Source organism: Varanus komodoensis, unplaced genomic scaffold (genome assembly GCF_004798865.1).
Source record: "Varanus komodoensis strain SLA01 unplaced genomic scaffold, ASM479886v1 scaffold9, whole genome shotgun sequence".
Classification (NCBI taxonomy): domain Eukaryota; kingdom Metazoa; phylum Chordata; class Lepidosauria; order Squamata; family Varanidae; genus Varanus; species Varanus komodoensis.
The window spans coordinates 23,662,174-23,681,833 of NW_025336598.1; the positions used below are offsets into that span (position 1 = coordinate 23,662,174).

A 19,660-nucleotide genomic window follows, 5' to 3' on the forward strand; every position below is an offset into this window, starting at 1 on the left:
CTTACCAAAATAGAATCTGCCCATTCTTCCTTGCTTGAGAGATGGAAAGCTTCTTGTTAGTTTCTCATTACTCAATATTAACTGGAGCAACTGGCCAGAAAGTTTAAGCATTCAGATATAAAACATCCTTCCAAAGATCCTTTGAAAAAAGATCTTGCTTTTGTAGTTGCACCATGTTCATTTAGCCAATTGTGAAACAAAAAAAACCATTTGTTTGAAAGTATAACCCTAGGAAGCTGTATTACTGCTACTGTTGCTGTTTTAAAAAGAGCGGCTGCAAGCTGCACTAAATTTTTGGGAATTACAGTTTACTACTACTAGTAGTAATAATAATTATTATTATTACTTCACTGCCAGCGTAAGACTGACCTCTTTACAGAGGCCTTTAAAAACCTCTGCAGTCATTCAGGGGCCTGATATGATTAGCCAGATGCCTTTCTTTTACTCTTGGCTGGGTCTTTTAAAAAGTTTTGATGGTCTCTTAACATTATTTTATGTTGTTTTAAATTAATTTTAATTCTTAATGTTTTTATCTGTTGTAATTGTTTTTATGTTTGGTTGTATACTGCCCAAAAAGCTCCAGCTATGGATGGTATAGAAATGAAACTAATAATAATGATTTTAAACTTTTTTGTTGATTCTTATATAGTACCTCAGATAACCAGCTATAAATGCACTAGTGTGACTATTCCTATGTTACAAAATAAATGACTTAGGCTGTGTGAAAAATTGACTGATGGTAATTATGAATGTGACTGAGTCCCTTGCCCATTTAAAAAAAAAAAAGAATATGAGGCAAAGAATCAGGCTATTCAGTGTAGATGAGTTCCATTTTACATAAAGATTTCTATTAATGTCGTATTCCATGTATCTGTGTTACATATGTGAAGTGTATTCTGTTAATGCTATCTCTTAAGTGTTGTCTATCAATGCCCCAGTTAACATTAACTTGTCATTTTACATTTTGAATTTGCTGTCTTGTCTGTTAACATTGAGGATATAAAGGCACAGGTGGGTTTTTGCCTTCAATTGTGCATGCATACACATAGGTAGAGAATATAATTGTATACAGGTGTTCTTTAAATTGATCATTTTTATATAAGTGTATTTAATTTGTATAATTGCTTTCTAAAACATGTAATACTTGCAATACTATTTTATATTCCAGATTATATGACCCCATAATTGGGCAAAAAAGCCTATGATCATTCAAATTTGCTTAACATTTGCTCTAAATATTACAAATTCATTTTTATTATTACATTGTATCTATAAACTACCTTTTTCCCTTTTGTGAGGAACCCAAGGCAGCTTACATAGTTCTCCACTCCATAGTTATCCTCACAGTAGTTTAGACAGAAAGTCCATGACCAGCCCAAAGTCACCCAATGAGCTTCATGCCTGAGTAGGATCTAGAACTGGTATCTCCTAGGAATGCAGTCCAGCACTCTAATCATCACACTGACCGTCATTTATCAAGACTTCATATGGGCAGCATTTCATTCTTGGCTAATTTAGGGAAACAGCAGATTTAAGTTTATTTTTATGGAAATGATTTTACTTTCAGATGCAGTTGTTATGCAGTGAATCTTTTTGAGGAATTTTGTTGAGCAAACACATTAACTTAGGTGCATGTTGTGGAACTTTTACTCCCTTTCCTTCTTGCAAACTTTGGGTTGTGAATACCACATGCAACTGGCTCAGGTCCTGCTGCTTGCACAGTTTTCCAGTAGGGTGTGACGCTAGGTGAAATGAATATACTACCAGCTGTATTGGCTGTTCAACAATATGCAGTTGGCATGAGTGCCATAATGCCTGTTCTGATAATGTGGGAATGAGACAATATAAACATTACTGAAATGATTGGCTGCATCTTCTTTGTTTTTAGGTATACCAATAACTGTGCCACCTCCAGGTATATTTATTTGTTCTAAACCTATGTTGAAGTAGTATGCAATACAGTATTATTCCATTTTTGTTATAGGGTACATTCTAGCACTTCTCTCACCCCTCTTTTTAAATGCACTCAATTTTCTCTGGAGAAAATAATGTATATCAAGATGGTTTTAAATTCCTAAATTATGATTAGTAATTGAAGAATTCCATAGAATAAATTTCTTTAAAATGTGGTTACCTGAATATGCTATAAGAAGTGTTTCATTTGGTGTATGTTACTCTTGTTGTTACCAGATAGGTTTGTCTTGTATGTACTACTCTGGACTTGATTAGCTTGTCAAAGTTTTTTTTTTTTTTTTCTGGAAGTAATTTGCAATGATAATTTTAAAAAATGCCTTGGTTTCTCAATTAAATTTCAGGCTTTCCACCCCCACCTGGAGGTCCGCCACCTTCCCTTATACCGACAATAGAAAGGTAAATTTCATGTGTAAAACAGTTTAACAGCACAAGAAATGTACTTAGTTTAATTTAATTATCTAGTAGTTTGAACAGGAAAAACATGGATGAGTTAGATTTGAAGTAATGCATTTTGAAGTTTCTGATGTTTTAAATCCCATCTTGTTTAATTTTGAATATAATAAAAATCGAAGAGAAAAGAGGATTTTACAGCTTCAGGAAATTTTTCACAGAACTTCATTTGATACATGTTTTCACATGTACACAGGGTCTTTCCCCTTCCCTTCTTTCCCTTCCCCAGGAACCAAAGGCTGCTTCTTTTATAAATAGCTGCTTCAGAAGTTATTTGCCGTTTCAGGCACAGCTTATTACATTGTACACAAGATGGCTTCTAAAAGTGCAGTCTCTGAGGTCTGCTGTTTGCATGGAGCTTGAAGTCCATCCCTTCATACTGCATACTCTGCTTGGTACTTGAGTTCCTTAACCACTTGATTGTCTAAGAACAGCTATAATCATTCTTCAGTGCATTTCTAATATATTGCTTTCCAAAGCAAAAGTTTGCTGGGATGAGGAATGTATGCCTTAAGTAGCAATTCTAGCATCTTGGGCAGGATGTGATTATTGGAGATCCATTTGTGCTTCAAATACAAAGCAGACAGACCTGGCCTTGTGTTTTGCTTTGCCCAAAGCAATGGCCTTTGACTTCTAGACTCCAGGGTGGGAAGGCAGCATGTTCATGCCATAGCATGGGCAAAAGCAGTATAGGGCCTGTGCTTGCTGAATGCAGTGGGATTAGGCACTAGTGTGGTACACATGAGAAGATGCTGGGAAGGGACTCAGGGAAGTAATATCAACCAGATGACTGTTCTGAGCATGTCGTTTCTATCTCAGTTCTGAAATAGCTAGTTGTTTGGCAAAAGGTCAGAAAAGATCGTGACTGGTTCTCTCACTAGCTGCCCTGGAGATTTAGTAAAGTTCTTTAATGTCCGTGGACCCTCTTCCAGTGGGTTAATGATCACTTTCTCCAGGTAGGGTATTTTGATGATTCAGTGTTTTCACATTGTATTTTCAGTTAGATGACGCTCTCAACAATTTGGTGAAGGCAACAATCGATGCAAGGTTTTAATTGATATAACATTATTTTTCCCTTCTCCCCAGTTTCATGATCAGAATGTCCTAGATTTTGATCTTTGTAAACTTTTCTTGCTACTCCAGCACACCTGTCACCAGACTCTTGGACTTTCACTGTCCCAAGAGTCTCTCTCAGAAGCCTTTCTCCTCATCTTTTCCTTATTAACGCATTTCCAGTGTCTTCCACTGGATGAATTGGTTTCTTTTACGCATCTGGTTGAATTACTAATGCTGTAAGATAAGGTGTTGATACACGTTAAAGTTTTAATTATCCCTATTTCTAAAATCAAAATGATCCAAAGCTATTTTATAAAATATTAGTCTGTCTTCAGGGTGAAAAGCAGCTCTCAAATGAGTATAAGATCAAGTAATGAGATCAAGATAATTGATCCAAGCTAAATATGGGAAGTGATAAAGCATATCAAGGGTTATACTTTGAATTAATAAATTGTATTATGCATTAAACCATAACTATATCACAGTTGAAATTAAATTGAATGACAGTGTATTATTGTTCTTGCTTAGTCACAAAGTCATGTTCAACTCTTTGCAACACCATGGACAACATTCCTCCAGGTTCTCCTGTCCTCCACCATCCCCCAGAGTACACCCAACCCCACACCCATCTCTCCAGCCACCTCAACCTCTGCCATTCCCTTCTCCTTTTGGCTTCAATTGTTTCCAGCATCAGGGTCTTTTCCAGTGAGTCCTTCCTTCTCATTAGGTGGCCAAACTATTTGAGCTTCAGCTTTCGTACCTGACCTTCTAAAGAGCAGTCAGCATTGATTTCCTTTAGGAATGACTGATTTGATCTCTTTGCAGTCCAAGAGACTTTCAGGAGTCTTCTCCAACATCACGATTCAAAAGCATAAATTCTTCAGCACTCAGCCTTCCTTATGGTCCACCTCTCACAACCATGCATTACAATTGGGAAAACCATAGCCTTGACTATACGCACTTTTGTTGGCAGGGTGATGTCTCTGCCTTTTAGTATGCTGTCTAGATTTGCCATAGCTTTCCTCCCCAGGAGAAAGCATCTTCTAATTTCTTGCCTGCAGTCCCCATCTGCAGTGATCTTGGAGCCCAAGAAAATAAAATTTGTCACCATCCCATTTCTTCCCCATCTATTTTCCAGGAAGTGATAGGACTGGATGCCATGATCTTAATTTTCTTAATGTTGAGTTTCAAGCCAACTTTTGCACTCTGCTCTTTCACCCTCATCAAGAGGCACTTTAGTTTCTCTTCATTTTCTGCCATTAGAGTGGTATCATCTGCATATCTGAGGTTGTTGATATTTCTCCGGGCAATCTTAATTTCAGTTTGTGATTCATCTAGCCCAGCCTTTCATATGCTGTACTCTGCATATACGTTAAATAGGCAGGTGACAGTATACAGCCTTCCCATACTCCTTTCCCAATTTTGAACCAATCAGTAGTTCCATGTTCAATTCTTATTGTTGCTTCTTGAGCCACATAGAGGATTCTCAAGAGAGAAATAAGATGGTCTGGAACTCCCATCTCTTGTGATCCACACAATCAAAGGCTTTAGCATAGTCAATGAAGCAGAAGTTTTTCTGGAACTCCCTAGCTTTCTCCATGGTCCAGTGTATGTTGGCAATTTGATCTCGAATTCTTCTGCCCCGCTTGTACTCCTGGTAGTTCTCGGTCCACAAACTGCTGAAGTCTAGCTTGTAGGATTTTGAGCATAACTTGGCTAGCATATGAAATGAGCGTGACTATACAGTAGTTGGAACATTCAAACTGTAGTTTCAGCATAGTTTGGCATTGCCCTTCTTTGGGATTGGAATGTAAACTGACCTTTTCAAATCCTGTGGCCACTGTTGAGTTTTCCAAATTTGCTGGCATATTGAGTGTAGCACTTTTACTGCATCGTCTTTTAAGATTTTGAATAGCTCAGCTGGAATACTGCCTTCTCCACTAGCGTTGTTACTGCTAAGACACTTCCTAAGGCCCATTTGACTTCACATTCCAGGATGTCTGGCTCGAGGTCAGCGACCTCCCCATCATGGTTATTAGGGACATTAAGATCTTTCTTGTATAGTTCTTCTGTGTAATCTTGCAACCTCTTCTTAATCTCTTCTGCCTCTGTTAGGTCCCTGCCATTTTGGTCCTTTATCATGCCCATCTTTGCATGAAGCATTCTCTTCATATCTCCAATTTTCTTGAAGAGATCCTCCCTATTCTATTTTTTCCTTCTGTTTCTTTACACTGTTCATTTAAGAAGGCATTCTTTTCTAGCTATTCTCTGGAATTCTGCATTCAATTGGGTGTATCTTTCTCTTTCTCCCTTGCCTTTTGCTTCCCTTCTTTCCTCAGGTAATTGTACAGCTTCCTCAGATGGCCAGTTTACTTTCTTGTATTCCTTTTTTTTTTTTTTGGAGGGGGGGTGGTTTTAGTTGCTGCTTCCTGTACAATGTTGCGAACCTCCGTCCATAGTTCTTCAGGCACTCTCTATCAGATCTAATTCTTTAAATCTATTTGTCACCTCTAGTGTATATTCATCAGGAATATGATTTAGGTCATACCTGAATGGCTTAGTGCTTTCCCCTACTTTCTTCAATATAAGCCTAAATTTTGCAACAAGAAGCTCATGATCTGAGCCACAGTCAGCTCTTAGTCTTGTTTTTACTGACTCTTTGGAGCTTTGGCTGCAGAGCACATAATCTGATTTCTGTGATGACCATCTGGTGATGTCCATGTGTAGCGTCGTCTCCAGTGGATCACATATTGTCAGAGCTCTCTGCTATGACCTATCTGTCTTGGGTTCCCCTGCATGGCATAGCTCATAGCTTCATTGTGCTACGCAAGCCTTTTCGCTGCGGTAAGGCAGTGATCCATGAAGGGGAAGTGTATCATTACAGTTTCAGTATTTGACCTATTTCAACTGAAAGAAGTAGACTTAGAATTTGAGAAGATGGGTAGGATGTAAATGGAATACAGTATATTTTTCCCTCCTAGCCAAAATATTCCTCTTGAGAATTCCTGCCAGTCACACATGCTGCCTTCCAAAATACTATACACTGAAAGAAACTCTAGCAGAATATGCCCACATTCTCTTCCTCTTTTTGTTGTTTTGTTTCACTTATGGGCACACCAGATTTTCAGCATGCTCAATCCGCATTGGGCTGATCCTCTGAAATGTCACCTCCTTAGTTCATCTTTTGTTGTTGTTACTCAGTGACCATTTGGTTCCATTTCTGTTGGAAAGAGAAAGATATACAGCAATCCCATTTGAAGTCCACCTGTTCCTGCATGTATACATACACGCATTTGCTCACACCTGTATGTTAAAAAATTACTGAATAAAAAGAGCCCAAAAAGTTCTCACTCCAAAATATTTTTGTTGCCAAAGTCATGAGGTGTGGTTTCTCCCCTAATATTTGAAACTCTTAGTCAGTATACAATGAAGAGAAGAAAGGCTTCTTATGAAGACTTATATTAGGATAAATGCTTTCACATTACAACATTTCCAAAGGAGATTCATTCACTTTATTTATTGAATGAAACTGTGAATTCAGCAATTATTAAATTGGTATTTTAAATAATGATTGTTTAAAGGCATTAGGGAGTAAAATAGTTTATCATCCACATCCATCTCTGTAGTGTCCTGGACTATGCAAACCTCATCATTGATTAATTGCTGGGCTGCACAGTCAGATATTCCTGTCTTGCCTTGAAAGAAGTCAGTCATCATATTCAGTCATTCTGCACATGTGCAGTGCTCATTGTACACGGGTGCCTGGGGATGAGTCCATTCACCTTGCCTCCTTCCACATTGCCCTGCCATTCTTCCTTCAACCTTCCATGTGTTGCGGGGGCAGAGGTGACCTAGAGGCTTTTCTGTTTGAGTAGGGTCCCCATCTAATTCACAGCTGTGGAAGATAAACTAAATTATGTAGGGCACCTGACTTAACAAGGAAATATTTCTGCAGTGGAAGTCCAGCCTCTGGTGTGAGTGAGGGGCTGCAGAAACAGTGAGGTTGTGGGACCAGGGAGCTTGTTCCCTTACATAATGGTATTTGCACGGAATGGCAGGAGAGAATGACTAAGCAAGATTGCTTAAACCCATGCAAGCAAAGATGGTGCAGAGGCTGAAGATGTCCCCTTTCATTGCACCAGAATAGAAAGTATAGGACATATAAGGCAAGATGTAGCAATTACTGTAATTCTGAATTATTTTGCCAAACACATCTACGTTGCTCAAAGTGATAAGAGAGATATTATTACACAGATATTTAGGCTATTATCATTTGCACAGCTTGACAGAAAAGTACTAGAACTGCTAGCACCTCTCCAATCAGCCATGTTAGTTGAGGAATGCTGGGAATTCAAGACTTTTCTGTCCAAATTGAAGCCTTAATATGTCATGACAGCAATTATTCCCTTGTATAACCAATTTCAGAGCTGTAAGAACTGAATATTTTGAATTGAAATCTAAATAAGATGGAAGCCTGAATGTATTTCTTTCCCAACAGTGGACATTCCTCTGGTTATGACAGCCGCTCAGCTCGTGCATTTCCATATGGTGGTGGTAAGTGTCTTCAGAACTGCTTGCAAATATGCTTTGCTCAGGCAGCTAATGTTAGATTTATGCTTGCTCTTCTAGATAGAAAATTATGTGACCAAACACTTTTAATCTACCTCTTATTTCTCAGGAAGTATTAATTTTCAGAGATGGAACCCTTTAGTGTGAGTTAAGGTTTTCACAGCAGTGTTACTTGGAGACTGGTGCACTATTAAGGACAGAAGTAGTGCCCATTCTCTCCCTTTTTTTTTACCTCATGCGCTGGTTGAAAGTACAGTGCGTCTGTGGTGTCCAAGCAGCAAGAATGAAGCTACAGTAAAATGGGAGGAGTATGTGGCTGTGAATGAACAAACCAGAGTTTTGATTCAGGTAACAAAAAACAGATGATTCACTGAATGTGATTATTGATGGGAAGCAGATGTCTAGATTAGTGTGTGTGAGTATTCATACTGTCTTCTGAGTCTTGCATATTTCAGGAGGTTTCACACATTTGTTTTCACCATTCTCAAGCATATTAAGGCCTTTCCATTAAAAGCTGCCTGGAAAAGCTTCCTCTGAAACATGTGAGCGTTGTTCAGTGAATGTGCAATAAGGTTGTACCTTTCTCTTTGCTATTTTGAGTTTAATCTCCTCCATGCAAAGGGGTTGCTTACAATATTATGCTTCTTTGTTTTTACATTTGCTTCTGTAATCTACTGGAAGGATGTATATGGAGAGCATCATTCAGACTAGGTTGACCTCAGGAATTATTGCAGTCTCTTGAAGAAAGCAGAGGATGAGTTTTTAAAAAATGATATTCATGAATATTGTATAGTTAACACTGATTCAAATGGGATATTGCACATTTCATATGATGAAAGAGTGTGTTTAAAATAGAATGGATGTGAAAGGGGCTTCTAGAGTGAGAGTTTCTCCTCTTAGGTTCTAGTGGGGACTGGTTTCAGGCGTAATATGCTGATACACACATTTCAGTCAACCCTCAGGAATGGATTGGATTCAGGTATAGGGAGCTGCAACTTCTCTGGTAGAAGTGGATTTCCATACTATGTACTTAACACAAACAGCACTGCCATTTTTCCCCTAAATGCTACATAGAAACAGAGCGAGTCAGAAAGGGTCTCCCGGACCATCTAGTCTGACCTCCGGCACCAGCCGGCTCCACTCACGACATGCCCACCATGTGGATGTCCAGCCTATCCTTGAACACTCGCACCGATGGGGCCTCAACAACCTCCCATTCCACACCCTTGGGGTCCTGACTGTCAGGAAGTGCTTTCTGGCATCCAAATGGAACCTTGGCTCCCTGAGCTTTGCTCTGTTGGAGCGTGTCCTGCCTTCCTCTGCTGGGGAGAACAGGTCTCTACCCATCTCCATGTGACATCCCCTCACATACCTGTATGTCGCCAACATATCCCCTCTGAATCTCCTCCAGGCTGAAGAGACCAGTTCCCTCAGTCCCACCTCATACGGCATCCCCTGCAAACCGGCCACCAACCTTGTGGCCCTACACTGCACTGACTCCAACCTGACTATATCCTTTCTGTAATGAGAGGCCCAAAACTGAACACAATACTCCAATTGCGGGTGCACCATAGTCATGTAGAGTGGTAGTAATACCTCTCTTGATCTAGAAGCCACACTTCTGGCATGGACCCTGCTAAACAGAGTAGGGCTAAGAGGAGAGGGAAATTTCTTGAAAAATGAGTGGAGATATTTGTATCATCATAGGAAGAGCACTGCTTATGGAAGGTTGCCTCTGCCTGTTTTTAAGGCGCTCTCTCCTAACCTTCTACATTCGGTAGTGTCCTCCAATCCTCCATGTAGCATTTGGGATTAGAGGCTGGAAGAGCTGCAGTAGGGAGAGTATGAATTTTGCTTTCACCAATATAGTCCTGCATTTTTAAATTTGGATCCAATGCATAAACTGTTCTTTGCAGCAAATGGAATATACTTAGGTTTTTAAAAAGCAAACATTTTTCTACCATCACTTTTAGAATTGCCAGAATAAAATATTCAAGAGTTCAAAATATTCAAAATATTCAATTTCACTTCAGTTATCATAGAAATATTGTGAACCTAAATGGGAGAATGGTTGGGTCTTAATACAGTTCTGTAAGAGAAATACTGCCTCCTTCTACAGAGCTCCTCAGGATTTATCAAAACACGATTTAAGACTTAATGAATGTCTAGTCTGCGATTATCTGTCTTTGCCACAATTGCCAAGAACTCAGTGAGGTTTGATTTCTAACATTCTTACTGTTTCTTTGTTGATTTGCTTTGTCTGCTGGGAAAGAACACACAATTGTACTATCTTCTTTCATGTGTTCGCCTGTAGATACTCCTGAGAATAGTTTTTAAAGTTATCTTTTTGATGCTGTATCAAAAGAGTGGCCATGTTATATAGTGCAAGATAATGCATTACTGAATATAATGAAAGTTATGGATAGTATGCATTACTGATCTGCCTGGTCAAGCTTTACCTAGTTATCTGTTATGATAATCTACTGGTGTTGTTAAGCTAAAGCTCAAATAACTTACTTTTTATGTACTTTCTAGGATAAAAACTATTAGATGTAACTGAGTAGTATGTAGCAGATGTTTACTAGCTGCACCAGTACATGGTGCAGTTGACAATGCTGAATTTCCCCTATCCCAGATTTCTGTGTAGCTACAGGAATGTAATTATGCGAGCCATGTGCTATGAATCCTTCCCATATGCGCAAAGCTACCCTTCAGTAAGACACGCTATTTGGTGTTTAAGAAAGCTACTGCATGGATTTTCAGGTTTTGCTGTTTTATATTGCCGCTCTTGGATTTGGCATTCATTCTAGCTGCTCAGGATAAGTGGGCAAGAACTAGAAATGAAAAAAAAGTAGTCAAGACCATGCCACCTTGTAGCATGGTTTATGCAACAGGGATTTGTTGCATGCTTGAACAGGAGTAGGAGGACCCATTGACCCAGCTATGATATAGCCAGCTTTATTCTCCTCATCTCTACACTGCTGTCTACTCCCTAGATGTATGGAAAATCAGACACTGTAAAGCACTATAGGGTGGCGCTATTTTATAAGATAGGTTTGACTCAGCTCATTAGCCAAAAATGTTTGTTCTTTTCTAGTACCCTACTGCAAATAAAGATAGAAACAAGCTGCTCCTAATCCCCTTATAGCATAAGAAGTCACATACGTAAGGGCAGTGAAACGCCTATCCATTTTCAATTTTTTACCTCCCTGTCCACTCAGTATTGTATGACTAATGGAATTAAATCCACTGTAATTTAACTTGCAGATCAATGAAGGAGAGTCAGATCTGAATATTATTTAGTACTAATACTTGAAATATATTTTCATGGTAGATGCCTTATTAACAATATAGGAAGTTAAGGAATTCTCAGTAAAGTTTAGCTATTTTTTGATCTTCTTCCTCACTTCCCTTACTCAGAATTAAACAAAATGTTCTGGGATTAGCAGCATTTTAGAAACCCAGTTTTCTCTTTAAGTCCTTATTTTTTCCACCTTCACTGAACTATATTGATTATGTGGTACGGGGGGGGGGGAACCCCCAAAATATTTTAGTAACATTTTTTCTTCTCCTACAAACTAATTTTTCTTTTTTTGTTTTTTTCTTGCACCAAAGAAGCCACGAACATTTTTATGTGGAATCATTTATAGCCATTTACCAGAACACAGTATATTATTATTATTATTATTATTATTATTATTATTATTATTATTATTATAACATTTCTATGCCGCCCCTTGCCGAAACCTCGGGGCGGCTTACAACATGATAAAATACATTGAAATACAATAGTACATAATAAATTACCATTAAATATAACAATACAAAAAATACATTGATTTACAAATACAAAATTAAAATTATCAGTATAAAATAAAAATATAGGAGGAGAAAGAGAAGGAAGAAGAAGTTGCCCAGGCCAGATCATATGTTTTAACAATTGAAATGATGTTTAAATAAAAAGGTCTTTACCTGGCGCCGAAAAACCAGTAACGACGGTGCCAGGCGGACCTCTTTGGGGAACAGAGCTTTCTTCAAAATCTTCCTGTACAGTTTGTGTCTGTGTCTGCTTGCTACTGAACAATGTTGTTTTGCAGTGCTTTACATTTTATTCCAAGTTCTCCAGTCTTGAAGTTGCTCAGCACATGCAACACTTGAAAGATACACATATCAGCATCAGCATCATTCAGTAACAGTGAAGACTAACCATGATTTGGTTCACATAGTACAGCACCCGTTCTGGGTAACTGGCCAAGTTGGGTTGCTTTGATGTGCAAACTTGGACTACTTCTTGTTTGTAGTCAAGATTTAATGCCTTAGTGGCGTACAAGTTCTGGATGCCCTGAGATCATGCTCTTTGGATGTAAGTTCATTGACTGACTTGTGTGGTGGACTGGAAAACTGTAGTTTATTTTCAAGTATCATGAAGCTAATGTGTTTTAGAATTTGAGATAAGTCTGTTGACAAATCTTGCTGCTCAGTCATTGAAGTAACTTCTGAGCAACAGGATTCTTCTGTTAATCAGCCAGTGATAAATGACAGTAGAAGGCCAGATGATAGAATTTGCCAAGACAGGAGAAGCACAGAGAATTTCAGTGGCCATACAGGGAGTCTGTTTAAGAGGACTTTTTCCTTCAGAAGGCAGCCCCTCATACCCAAGGGGCTCTTTTGGGGTGTGCAAGCACTGCTGCTGACATAAGAAGCTGAAAGGCCTTCTTGCAGCTCATGCTGCATCCTGACCATGTGCAAGAAGTTGTTCTGCACATAAGATAAGCTGAACAACTTCTTTTCTTTTTCTTGGATAAATCTGTCTTGAGTGGTTATTGCATGTGTTACCAGAACTTTAAACTGAGAAAAGGAACAATTTGTTTTTCTGAAGAAACCAGAGCTTTTCTTGTTATGAATTGCCATATACCCAGTCACTAAAAATAGTCCGTACAGTGTTTCTGCATGTTATTTTTGTTTAAAAAGCTCAGTATGTAGCAATTTTAAGGCTTTCTGTTTCCATTCTACTTAGCATTTCAGCCTTAGAAGGACAATAGTTAAAAAAGTTACAAATCAGTACTTATAAAGGATAACACCTGCAGTCAAAAATAGTACAAAATGTAATGTGTTAAATAAAATGCCATAAAGTAACTAAAGGAAAAATGGCTTCTTATTATTTTTGTGTTTAATGCTGTATTACTTGCAAGAAGGAAAGGGAGCAAGTAATTGATTCATTGTATAAATCACCTGACTGGTTTTTGAAACTGGCCTCAGAGTTAAGTGAGCGTGTAGTAAAGTAACATGCAAAACAAGTGCCTGGAGTTACTGACACTCCATTTGAGGCTTCATCTAAGCTTATAAAGTGGAATTTCATTGAGTTTGTGAGTGATTCTTTTTACACTTTTCAAATGTTTCTAGCTTGTTTGCTTTCTAATACTGGCATTTTTTTCTTTAGTCACCTTTCCGCACCTTGCAGGTTCTGCACCATCGTGGAGTAGCCTCATGGACACAAGCAAACAATGGGACTATTATTCAAGAAGAGATAAGGACAGAGAACGGGAGAGAGATCGAGACAGAGAAAGAGATCGTGATCGTGACAGGGAACGAGAGCGTAACCGAGACAGAGAGCGGGAGCGGGACCACAGTCCAACTCCTAGTGTGTTCAACAGGTGAGTGTGAGAGTTAAATCTAATGGTGCAGTAGGAGAATACTTGTATTAGAAATAGGCTTAGATTTTAGTATGCAGCTGTAAATTCCTTTGGGATAAAGGCTCTAATTCAGTCTGTTTTTCATTGGAAGCATTCAAATACAAACCAGTAGTAAAAAATAAATGGAACATATAAAATCACCAGCAGGCAGCATGTGCTTAGATAATGGTTTTGTCTCTCCCCTTTTAATTAATTCACAAGGTGGAATCTGCTTTTAGCTCATTACTTTTCAGAATATTTATAGAAGGGATCATATGAATTTGAGTCTCCTAACTATTGTATAGTTGACATTTCTACAAGTCTAAAATTGTTCCTTTTACTGATATTTATTTATTGATTTTTAAACTTACATACTGCAATCTATAGCCCAATTCAAGGCTTTTTGGGATGTGTACAATATGTTAAAAATAAGTAATACAAAAAATCCATAAAATACAACAATATTACAATAGGCATAAGTATAGCAGTTTAAAATCATTTGAATTCCATAACAGTATAAACAATATAAAATATAAATATTAAAATTTATTAATAGTTCAAATACCTAGAAAATAGGACAGTCTTTGCCTGGCACCCACATGCTGATCATGAGGACACCAGGTGAACTTCTTTGGGAAGCCCATTCCAGAGGTGTCCAACCGCCAAAAAGACCATGAGTGAGTTTGGTTAGATGTAAAAGTGGAATAAAAGTTCAGACCTAAGAAGGATGTAAAGGGTGAATCAAAGGTTAGACCTAAGAAGGAAAAAAAAAAAATTCCAGGATTGACATTGATGACTATGGCAGTTTTGTATTTGACCTTCAAACAATAAATAACGTTTTTAAAGCTGCACAACCAAACAACTAGCTTAATTATTTTCTTTTGAACAGAACCAAAAAGTAATGTAGATACTATAATTCATAACAGAGTTTGGCCTGTGTGTATTACCTATACACCACGATAGAGTGAGGGAGCCATGTTTGTTTCTGTGATACAGACGTTTGGCTGCTTGCTCACATAGCATGATCTAAAGAGCTGTACTAATGCATTTCTGCATACAAGAAGTGGTTTGACTTCTGTACTCCTAAAGGCACAAGGACTAATATATCTGCAAATGCAAATGCTCACTATGGTAATTTTACACTTCATTCTTGACCTTATTAAGCAGTACTGTGAAGTTCAGTTTGCTTTATTGTGCTAACTTTAGCTATATATGCTTTAGCTAAACTCCACATTTACATTATTTTGAGAACATTGTATATTCTTATAGCTTGTAATTTTTTTTAGTCTTCAGCTTCAGAATATTATTGTGATTTGCTTATGTAAATGACCAAGAACATAAAAAGTCAGTATGTTTGCACAATTGGGAAGGGCTTAGAAACTAGACATAAAAACACATGAATTGAATGTAGGTATCTTGCCATTGTCATATTTTGTTTGTTTTTTAAATGTCCTGTACTTTGTGTATGTTTTGTGTTACAAATTACAGGGTCAGTGTCTCAGATGTTAAGATCAGCGTAACATCTGTTTCTTAGGCAGCTTGATTGAAGGCCAGAGAAAGGCTGGTCATTCAAGGGTGCTTGAAATGAACCTTAATGTTTTCCAGGCCTAGAGAAGTCTCTGTGTTGCTGCCAGACTTATCAGTAAGGGAGGGGGAAGAGTAGGGTTTATAAGTGACTGAATTATCTGACATCTGCACTAAAGATGCTGCCACATGGCTATGTGAGAAAGGCCTTTAACTTAGTAAAAACTTGATTAGGGAGTACAGAGAAGTAAAAAGCTTGCAAACTGCAGATCATTGAGATATGATAGTATTGAACATATATTATTTATCTATGTTAAATTCTTATCATTAATGTGTGTGCAGTAGCTCATGAAAACATTTCTGACAAACAAAAAATAACAATTTTGTGCAAAGACTTTTCTGTGGGTACCATAACACTGGTGTATCAAGGGACTGTTTGTCCTCCATTTTGCTCTTGGAGAGAAACTTCCAACTCATAGCCAAAGGCTAAAGTATGCAATGCAGTATATGTCTTTCACATCTCTAATATAACATTATAAATAGTGCTATATTAAAGAAACCAAAGGGTGTGGTTTTTGAAGCTCAAAATACCACTGCATGGATATGCATTCAAATGTATTGAACTAATTCAAGTTCAGATTGAACTTGTAAACACACTGTATTTCTCCACAATAGGCCAAAGTCAGTTTTCAGTTCAAATTAAATTATATACATCCTAAATGGTTTAAAAATGGTTTGCAACTAGAACCTTTCCTCCCATTTTTTTAAAATTTTGCAGATCAGTTGTTTGACACTTCGTAGACTTAACATATACTGTACCAATTACCTGTAAAAGAAGATGCTTAAAAATTAGGCACATTTCTACTAGAGAAGTGACCCTGCACATTTTCCAGAAATGACTTTCTACATATATTTTATTTTTACTGTCATTACTAGATTGAAAAGCCAAAGAGCACAGCACCAAACACAAAAAAAGAGTGAGCGAGTCTCTTACTAGTTTTCTATGAAATCATCTTGGCAAACCCCTTTGAGATTTAAATGTACACTTTTTAGTGGTTTTTCTGAGAACCTTTAGATTGTTATATCCGGTTCTTTAAGGTTTATTTTTGGAATATATTTAGTAGCTTACAGCCTGCTTGCCAGGATCCAAGGGACAGTAAAACTAGTTTGTGAGTCCACATAAGCATTACCTTTGCTCTTGAACAGCAGCAGTTCTTACAGCACGATGTATTGCTTTTGGAACTGCAGAGTGTGTGACATGACAAAGCAGTTGCCTCATCCATGGGAAAAAATTGGGTGATCAGAACTTTTAATTAGAATAGTTAAGCTCCTTGCATGAGCCCCAGTTGCTCTTTGAATCTTGTTCAAATGGAGCAATATGCCATCTTAGCCAAAGTAGAGGTTACTGTTGAACCCTCTCCGGCAATACATTTGTAGGTAACTTTAAACTTAAACTGTGTAATCAGTCTTTCTAGAGGTCATGTGTTTGGAAAGCAGAAGCTTAGAGGATATCAGTTTGATGTGCTGGATTTCTCTTACTGTCTCATAAATTATGTCACTTTTCCAGAGGAGGCAGATTTCCTGTCTTAATACTCATTTCTTCCAAACTCAGTGTGATATATTAGGAATCCTAAGTGATCAAAGAATAAATAAGAACACTGAGTTATGTTTTGGATTATCACACACATATATATGTATGCACGCATGCACACACACTAGTTTATGTTGATATTGACTTTAGTATGGCTTTAAAAGTTACATATTTTCTCCATGTCTCAGTATATGGAGAGATTGCCTTTGAATAGGAAATTTAGTTTTGTATTGTGTAAAGGAACAGTTTCATAGTGACAAATGCACACATCATGAACAACAGTCCTATCTGGGTGTCCATGGGGAAGGAAATACATATTTAAAGTTCTTTTTAACTTTGGAAATACGTAATACTAAATGTTATTTTTTATTGACGTTGTATGCAAACTTTTTAATTTTAATTGCAAGGTTACTTGTGAAGTGATGAGCCATTTTTCTTCCCTGAGCAATGGGTAGCTTGTTGCCTTATATTTTAACAGAGGAAAAACCTTACTGTTGGTAATAGATCACACTCCTTGTCTTGTTTTATTTTTTTAATTGAATATCCATAATGTGGAAATATACTTGTACTTAGTGTCCTGAAATTTTCAAGGAAGTCCATAAATACTTCCCCCTTGTTAAGAGTTGCCTTACTCAACCTTTCTACTCTACAGCTAAACAACCAGAACAGACAGTGCTTGTAATGACATCTAAGTTTACTAATGCTGGCATTTGTGACTTGACAGCTTCAAGATGTTATCCATGGTTGGGGCTTTATACAGTAACAGAATCACATCCTTAGATTACAAATTCTCACTGACATATCTTCACTGGAGTAATCCCTTCTGAATGTGCTTTGCCTAATCTACAAATCTCTTATAACTACCTTTGTATTTTGTATGTCTGTGGGAGAAACCATGATTAATTAATGCTGCTTTATCATTTATTTGCTTACTAGAAGATTTTATTTTCTTTTAGTGATGAGGAACGATATAGGTACAGAGAATATGCAGACAGAGGCTATGAGCGGCATAGAACAAGCAGAGAGAAAGAAGAGCGACACCGAGAAAGGAGACATCGAGAAAAGGAAGAAACAAGACACAAGTCATCACGAAGGTTGGCTCTTTAATAAGCTATGAAAATAATTTAGGAAGGCTGAGGAAGGATAATTGAGTTGCCATGGGAAAAGCTTAGCTCTTCATGTGCTGCTATTCAGTTGTTGTAGAGCCCAGGTTAGCAATGTGTGAGGAATTCATTGAATTTCCTCCATTCAGCTCTCAAGATTCTGACCGCCTTTCTCTCTGCTCTAAGTCTGCCTTGTACCAAGTGTTCATGTGGGCATCTAGCAAGTCCAACTGAGCCTGCAAGGCCATTTATGCATACACTGCCTGCAGACATGCTTTACAAGCAGAGTTCTGCTTTGTCACAGATGACTTCTGGGCTTTGTTTACTTTGCCTGGGTTTATGCAAAGAAGCTACTAGCATTCCCAAGCATTTATGGGCTTGATCTAAGCTTGTCTCATCTTGACTTATTTCCTGGCCAGGGCCAAGAGTGGGAAAAAAGTCTGATGAGCACAAGAGAGCTGAATTCCAGCTTGATATTCACATCCCTATGCAGAGCAGAAAACACTGTGGTGTAGTGGTAGCCGTTCTGTGATTGATCTAAATTATAAATACAGATGTTGGAATTTCTCAATCCATTAGAATGTTTATTTGAACCTGTAATTATTAATGAATGCCTCTGCCACTTGCTCATCTCAAGTAGGTGTTTGAGGAGCAGCCATACTCTTTCTGGCAGAGAGGAAGCTGGGATTCCATTTGGCTACCCAGAGGAAAAGTGGAGGGAGCAGCTCTTGTGCATTGCTCCATTAGCCTGCCTACTCATTTAGTCTTGTCGAACCTAATCTTTCCCTATCCCCACCTCCCAGGGTAAAGGTGGGCAAAGGAGATGAATTTGATTATGTGATAATAAAGATTTTCTGTGCATCTCTAGCTGCCAGACCTTTTTCTAAGATATATATTCACAAAAGAAATCATGACAAATTTAATATTGACTGTATTTTTCCTCAGCCCCTTTCTGGTTTTAATTTACTCACGCCGTGCTAGGGCGTATAGTGTGGTGACACAATTCAAGTACTAAATAACTGGCTTTCTAACATCAGAGGCTTGGGAAATAGCAGGCTAGCGCTGAGTTTGAGATTCTGTTTAATAGCTTTGTGTCTGATTTTTTTTCTCTCTCTCTCTCTTTTTTTTTTTTTTAGCAACAGCAGGCGCCGCCATGACAGCGAAGAAGGAGACAGCCACAGGAGGCACAAACACAAAAAGTCTAAAAAGAGCAAAGAAGGAAAAGAAACAGGTGGTGGTGAACCTGCCCCTGAACAGGAAAACACTGAAGCTGCCCCTGCAGAATAGGCACATGTGATTTTTGCCTCTTTGCTTCTATTAGTGCCAGAAATAGATTGCTCTAAATCTAATTATTTTTCTGGGTCTTTAAAAAAACCGCTCTTAATCTTGTTCTGTTAGTATAAAAGCATAAGTTTAATTTGGATTTTTGAAAATAAAAAGAGTGAATTTTTTCATGTTAACGTACATTGTTTTGTCTTACCTAACGCAATTAGATAAAGGAGGACATGAAAGATAGACACGGAGAATTGTGCTTGGCTAGTGAGATACTGTGCACTATTAACTCAAGCTTCATCATAACACAGAGTGCAGAACTAGCACAGAGCCTTTGCAGACATCAAGGAAAGCGATTACACCACAGACTGGAGGTGCCCCATGCATTCAGTGTAAAAGATCTTTTGAAAATGGATTTGAAACAGGCATTTTGTTTAGTTGTTCAAACA

At 38.0% G+C, this 19,660-nt stretch overlaps 1 protein-coding gene across 18 annotated transcripts in view; it reads left to right on the forward strand.

Annotated features, from left to right (window-relative positions):
- Positions 1-19,399, forward strand: part of FIP1L1 (factor interacting with PAPOLA and CPSF1) — a 42,239-nt gene extending 22,840 nt beyond the window's left edge. For 4 of the 18 annotated variants that reach the window (XM_044417836.1, XM_044417842.1, XM_044417839.1 and 1 more), the window contains 7 exons: positions 1,889-1,915; positions 2,316-2,370; positions 7,979-8,034; positions 8,306-8,397; positions 13,490-13,703; positions 17,793-17,930; positions 19,076-19,399. In XM_044417836.1, the coding sequence (XP_044273771.1) occupies positions 1,889-1,915; positions 2,316-2,370; positions 7,979-8,034; positions 8,306-8,397; positions 13,490-13,703; positions 17,793-17,930; positions 19,076-19,236 (743 nt within the window). In that variant the 3' untranslated portion in view covers positions 19,237-19,399. The remainder of the gene's footprint in view (positions 1-1,888; positions 1,916-2,315; positions 2,371-7,978; positions 8,035-8,305; positions 8,398-13,489; positions 13,704-17,792; positions 17,931-19,075) is intronic. The other 14 variants (XM_044417841.1, XM_044417851.1, XM_044417847.1 and 11 more) reach the window with 6 other exon arrangements.
- Positions 19,400-19,660: the final 261 nt, after the last annotated feature.